Source organism: Gavialis gangeticus, unplaced genomic scaffold (genome assembly GCF_001723915.1).
Source record: "Gavialis gangeticus isolate Ggan-Ray unplaced genomic scaffold, GavGan_comp1, whole genome shotgun sequence".
NCBI classification, from domain to species: domain Eukaryota; kingdom Metazoa; phylum Chordata; order Crocodylia; family Gavialidae; genus Gavialis; species Gavialis gangeticus.
The window spans coordinates 15,516,298-15,522,949 of record NW_017729015.1 but is presented as its reverse complement, the minus strand read 5'-3'; the positions used below and the strand labels follow the sequence as shown (position 1 = coordinate 15,522,949).

General features: G+C 48.7%; 1 protein-coding gene across 3 annotated transcripts in view; it reads right to left on the bottom strand.

Annotated features, from left to right (window-relative positions):
* Positions 1-1,966: 1,966 nt before the first annotated feature.
* The window catches only part of AZIN2 (antizyme inhibitor 2), a 15,623-nt gene continuing 10,937 nt past the window's right edge, over positions 1,967-6,652 (bottom strand). For all 3 annotated transcript variants that reach the window (XM_019512334.1, XM_019512331.1, XM_019512333.1), the window contains 5 exons: positions 5,137-5,290; positions 4,808-4,970; positions 4,348-4,460; positions 2,698-2,912; positions 1,967-2,276 (listed from right to left, as the gene is read on the bottom strand). In XM_019512334.1, coding sequence (XP_019367879.1) covers positions 2,135-2,276; positions 2,698-2,912; positions 4,348-4,460; positions 4,808-4,970; positions 5,137-5,290 — 787 coding nt within the window. In that variant the 3' untranslated portion in view covers positions 1,967-2,134. The remainder of the gene's footprint in view (positions 2,277-2,697; positions 2,913-4,347; positions 4,461-4,807; positions 4,971-5,136; positions 5,291-6,652) is intronic.

Sequence of the window (6,652 nt, the reverse complement as noted above, 5' to 3'; positions counted from 1 at the left end):
CATTAGTCTCTGGATTAGACAAGAGTTACTGCCTGGTTATATGCTTGGGTGACAGCCCCCTGCTAGGCTGTATGAAAGTGGGGAAGAACAATCCTGGGCATCAGGCAGTTCTAGAGACCTGAGAAACTCCTCAACTGACCAACGGAGATGAGAAAGGAGCCTCGGCAGTGCTGCAGGGTGGGAATAGGGCCCAGCCATGGCTACCCCTTCCCAATAGCATCCAGCCTAGAATGATGTAGGGCTTATACTCATCTCTCAAGGCTTGTACTCATCTCTCAAGGCTATTTGAAACCATGAAGTGCCTCACCCTCCTGAGTCACATAGGGACTTAGAAGAGAAAAATCTCACAAGCCCTGCACTCCCCTCCCACCTGAAAAGCTCTCTGGCAGCTAAAGTGGCTGCAGAACCTGGTTCTGTGTCAGGGATCTTTGGACACTGGTAATGTGTCAGGCTACTGCTTTTGGTGGTTTTGACTCAGTTTTCTCCACTGTGCTGCTTGGCTGTCTTCCACCCCTTCCACCTACCCTGCTGGTCCCTCTTCCTTCCCTGTCCCCTCTCTCTTGTGCTATCACCCAGTTGTCCACTCTATACACCCCACTTTGCTGTCATTTATTGCCACACTACTTGTTACAGCCACTTCCTCTCCAGCCCTTATCTGTCTTGTCACTGTTTCAAAGCAGCAACTATTACTGTAGTTGTACTCACCTCCATCGGCCCTTACATTAACACTAAACCTTGTCTGGATGGGGAAGTGAATTCCCCTGCACATCTGGATTCCAGCTGGTGTACAACTGGGTTCTGCTGCTAACAGCACCCTTAACAACTGACTGAGATTAAGGAGACTTAGTGGAGTAAATCTGGGGCCACTAGCAGGAGCCACTCTCAGTTTGATACAGCTGGACGCCCAGAACAGACAGCTGAGACGCTTACACCATTTCTTTTAATGAATACCCTCCATTCAGTGCCATCTGCCTCTAGCTCTGAAGGCCCTGATAATCAGTGTTGCATTGTTGTAACAAAAGGATTAACATGTCCCACCACCACTCTCTGCTGGAGAGATTTTGAACTGCTCAACTCCATCTTTATCCAACACTGCTAGGGACAAATGGAGAGTTTTCCTTAGACCACACGGTAAAGGCTTGCATCTTAAAATAGGAGGGCACGATTTCTTCGGTGAGTGCCGCAATGAAGCTTCCAAGGGCCACATATTTGTCAGTAACAAGAACGTGTTGTACACTGTGCTGGGATAGTCCTACATGTCTATGAAACAGCCAGAAGGCTTCACAGGCTGGGGTTAGGGGCATTACCACAGAGCTTAAACATGCTGCCCACCAGATTTTCAGAATGGCAAGTACCCAATGGGAAACCACCAGACACCTAAATGGGGGGCAGGGTCTTGCAAAAAGCTGTCTCTAAGTGGATCACACACATTGTTTGCGGGCCAGGATGGATTCACTTTTAATCTTCAAATTTTAGGTATTACCTAAAAAAGAGCTCATTCTCCCTGCTGTGTCTGAGAGCACACTCTGCAGCTCACATGCTGCTGGCTCTCTCCATGATGTTCTTAAAACATTTCCTTGTGAAGGGTTTACAAGCACAGATATGTGACAAGCAAATATAGCAGAACTGCAGACCTGTAACCCAGCAGTCCTGTGATTTGCCAGCAGATGGTGACTGAGCAGTGTGCAAATGTCTGACCTCTTGCCTCAGGTTCTGGAAAGGAGGAACAGCACTGCAATTTGCTTGGGATGTAATTTACACTTGCTTTTTTTCCTCTGTGGTCCTGTCGATCTTCAGCTGTGTTCTGCCGAACGCCCCTTTCCAGGAAGGGGAGGGAAAATCCATGCATTTCTTTATAAGAAACATTCAGCTTAACTTATTTTCACGTGATCCTAGCAGTCAGCCCCCAATGCCCGCACATCAGATAGGAGACCCTCCGTGATAGCACACAGCACACAATGCCAGGCAGGCAGGAGGAACAGGATTTATGTTGCATACTTAAAAAACCACACTGAATTGAAAATGGGTCCTACTGAAGAGCAGAAGTGGGAGAGGCAAGTTGGCTGCAGGTGTGAGCAGGGTATGGAAGGAGTCCTGCTGGTTAAACATCTGCCCCTGGTATTACTGGTGCTGCTCAGATGATGCTGGCTGGAGTGAAGAAAGGGTTTGCGCACAGTGGGCCTGGCAACTCCCAGCCGCAGGACAGGGGAGCGCACCTGCTCTCCCTAGTGTCTTCTGGTTGCAGCAGCTTCCTCTGAAGCAGCTGGATGGCTTCCCTGGGAGCAAGAGAAAGAGAGGTGCATTCTTCCTTTAGCCCCTATTTTAAATACCCACACCCCCTGCCACAAAACAGAGAACCCTTCTCTCACACACATCTCCCCACTTGTACCACACTGTGCGAGACTCCTGTGTATGGCCTACTGACAGGCAGCCTCATTAGGCTGTGAATGTCACAGAAAAGCTGGCTTAAGTTTGAGATAGTCAGTGTAGGTAAGCAGGAGCATGTGGGCATAGCTCACTGAGGAGTGTTGCCCTGGGATGTACCTTAACTTTTTAGGTGACAATGATTCAAGGTTATCCTCATGCTTCAGTATCTAAACCGACCTCAACCTTGTGCCACACTCTGGCTTTCCCAAGAAGAATCTGTCTTCAGCTCTGGTCCTCTCCTCTCCCTGTTATTACAAGATTATCCCTTACCAGGCCAAGCGGGACATGGCATAGTTGATTTGCAGTGGCTGGAACCCATTGAAGGAGGATGAGGCAGCTATGGTGTAGGCGCCCATATTCTCAAAGATCAGCCAGTCATGGACCTGTAGCTCTGGAAGCTCCAAGCCCTCTGCAATGCAGTCCTGCCCATCACAGCTGGAACCCCAGAGGCTGCTGTTGTAGGAGGGCTGGTCTAGGCAGGGTTTCTGCATTGAGAAGAGAACAGAGATGGACATCACCCAGCAGATATTAAGGAGATGGGCCCACAGCTGATCCATTGTTAGCAGTGGAGTTGTGCTGATTTATACCAGTTGGGGGCCTGCCTCTACATCTGGAGCATCTTTACTGACACCAAACTCTGGCTAATTCATACCAATTCCCCACCAGTGCCCCCACCCAGTGATCAACCCCTGATAATTGGTCACTAGAGAGATAATTTGCTGTCATTGGCATTCCCCTCAGAGTGATGAAGAAACTGGAGTTTATCACACCAGCAACCAGTCGTGGTATAGTGCAGGCCCAAAACAGAGCCTGGAAAAAATGAGCAGAAACAGCCTCGTATTTTAGTGAAGAAAACAGGTCTGTTTGGCTCTGACTATACCCAAACATTGCACTGTGCACCCATTGCCAGTCCAGATTATCCAAACAAGATAAAGGCAACAGGAAAATGTTATTCCCATTTAATCTTCTTGGTTGTTAGCACCTCAAGGGTGAGCATCTTTTCAACATGTCCTTCTGGCTAAAGTGCCTGTCCCTTTTACCCTTTTCTCAATGCTCCTTGCTGTATGAGTGGATAGACACCAGAGGGCAGATTTCTTGACAGCTGAGACAGAGACATTTTGCAATCCATGTTGCCTGTCTTGAAGCTTTACAACCTTGTCTACTACAAGACTTGCCTGCCTAGGGGAAGCACTCTCAAGCAGCTTGAAAATGAAAAGGAAACTTCTTAATGCTTCAGAACCAGTGTCAAGTGCAGAGCAGGGACTAATGACCCCAGTGCCACAGCTGGGGCTGGAGGTCACAGGAGGTGACTCCCCCAAAGTCTCTAGCACTGCTGCAGCCAGTGCCCAGAATCAATACTGTGAACTCTGGCGCCTGCTGGCTCCAAAGAGGGTGTCTGAGTAAAGGCTCCTAAGACTAGACTTGTGTCCTTCCCAGGCAGCAGCCATCCATTTCAGTGGAGTTACCCCAGGGATGAATGGAACACATTTCACTTTGCCTACACCATCAACAGGCAAATCCAAGTGATGACTGGTATAGGTGCAGCAATGAGAGGCTAGAACCAGACAGGCAAGGAGTGTTTCCCTCGGTGTGTTACATTCTCCAGTGAGGAAAGACTGCAGGGAGTTTCAGACAATTAAAGTGCAAGAAAGAAATGCCCTGAAATCTTCCTCCAAGTAATGGAAGGGTACAGAGGAGCTTTATGCTACAGCTCAGGAGCAAACATGGGGACAGAGCATGTTGGGTTAAAAGGCATAGGATGCAGCTGGTAAAAATCCTCCAAGTGCAGTGGACCCACTCTGGAGTATTAAGTTATTCCTGGTCTGGCGTGTGCCCTTCCTCCAAAATAAAACAAAAGTGGCAGGGGTATCCCTTGGCTCCCTCCCAGATGGCAAGCAAGAGCTACAAAGCCCTCCTTACCTTATGCAGGATGGGAGTGGGGCAGACATTGTCAAAAAGGATGCAGCCAAAGGATCGGTAGACGCTGTCGTTGATGTGGTACCTGATGCTCTTCTTGCTACTGGGCTCTTCTTCTAGGAGAAAGCAGGGAAGCTGGGTTCAGGGACGGGCTGATTCACAAGGCAAGCTCAATACTTTGGGCTGCCTCCTCTGAGGAGACTTTCTCAGGCTGTCCTTGTGAGTGGGAGGACAGGTGGCCTGCATGTGGGTTAAAGGGGCACCAGGAGGATAACACTGGGAGGCTGAATCAACTAGACCAACAACCCATAGACTAACAGGATCTGAACTCTCTAGTAGCTGTGTATGCTCAGCCTTAACCAACCCGCTTGCAAGGGGCTTCTTCTGACCTGAAGTTCCAGTAACATCCCCTCTGGTTTGCTAAGCCCTGAGAGACCTCAACCCCCATCCCAGCTCAACGTACCATCTGAGCCAGGCTGATCCAAGGGAACCTCCCGCTTGGCAGTGACACTGACAACCAAGGTGAAAGCCGAAGCCACATAGTATCGTCCGGGTTCTGCGATGATCTCTACCCCACAGCCTTCCGGGAAATACAAATCCAGAGCTGAGTTTATCATGGCTGCAGTCTGATTGGATGAAGTGGGAGGAAAAAATAAAACCATACTTGTTCCAACCCTTGTTAACTAGGTCCCCCTTCAAAACAGGGGCTAGGAACACAAGTCCAGCTGAGATACCACCTCCCTTCCACCTGCTACCTCTGTCCAAACAGTTCAGACCCCAAAATCTTTTTACCTCTTTAGTATCTTCAGTGCCCAGGAATCCACCTCCAATGTCCAATAGGTGCATCTTGTAGCCCAGCTCCAAGCCCATTTCAAACACCAGCCGAGCATTTGCTATAGACTGAGTGAAGATCTGTGGGTCAACAAAGCCACTGCCGACGTGAAAACTGAAGAGGAAGATTCCCTAAGTTAGCTGAGGCTGAGTCCCCTCTCCCAGCCTCCCCTCAGCCTGGAGCAGTGGCATCAGGCTAGGAAAGATTGTGTAAAAGTTCATCACAACTGGTCCTTCCAATAGGCTTTATGCTCATTCCATTTGCCATCAGCTGTAAGATTCTCAGTCCATGGTGTGTCTGCAGCTCAAACAGACCAACCCGAGCGAGCTTCAAAACAGCTAGCATGGGTGCCTATCACAGTGCAGTGGTGGTAGCATGGAGCTGAGTGTACCTAGAAAACTCACCCAAGGAGCTGATGGCAGACGAGTACTGAACTCCTGAGACTGGCACACAAGCTGAGCAACTAATGCAGATGTATCTGCATGAGCCACAGTCGCAACTATCCTCTCTAGTAACCCCCCAGTAGAAAGGGCTGTGGGTAGAGCCTTAGAAATGCAGACTGAGAATTTCAGGAGGGGTCAAGCATTCTGTCTGCAACAACTTTTGGTCACAGACATCTAACTTCCCTAAACTCCTTTGAAAACCAGTTTTGAAGGAGCAGTGCATAGCAAGTAAAGGCATAGGTTAGTTAAATCCATTGCAAGATGAAAATACATACACGACCCTCTTGTTTTATTAATAGTGACCTTGAGCCAGCTCTATTTTAATAGTTAAATCAACTCCCCTTGGTTTAATGCCCAAAAATATAATGTGACATCTGCATGGCTGTTGGTGAGTTCTTTATGTCATCTGATCAAGGAATGGGAACAAAAGCATGTGCCTTAAGGAACTAAACAACAGCATGGACTTCTGGTGCATGCAATTTGCAAACAATCTGTAAAGAGGAGATCTTGGCTGAAAAAATCTGGGAGTGTAATGTCATAATTAGTAGATGTGCAGGTTTTCCTGCCTGATCATGGGCAACTGATGAGCAAAAACAGGGGTGCAGTCTTTGCAGGGTCCAATTTCATATGAATGAACTGCCCTGCTTTGGGGATCAGACAGGCCCTCCTAGCTCTATGACAATCAGTACAAACAGTTAGTGCCTGGGCTGATTTCCAGATCTCTGCTTCTCCATTTAGACAGAATGAGGGACTGTGGCAGAAGGCCACCTTGGTTTCTCCCCAGGAATCTCTGCCCTGTGACACTGTGATTTGGATCTCTGTGCTGTGACCATTCAATTAGGATGGGCCCAGCACACAGGGGACCACACCCTCAGCCTGTCTCTTTAGGGAACTTGAGCTGGCTGCATTCCTGAGGGAGGGGGAAACCTGCTCCCTCTGCTTACGTGACTTGCATCACTTACCTAGGTAAGGGGTTTCTACCTGGGGAGCTGGAATCTGCCTGGTAACAGGTGATGCATTTCAGATTGGTTGG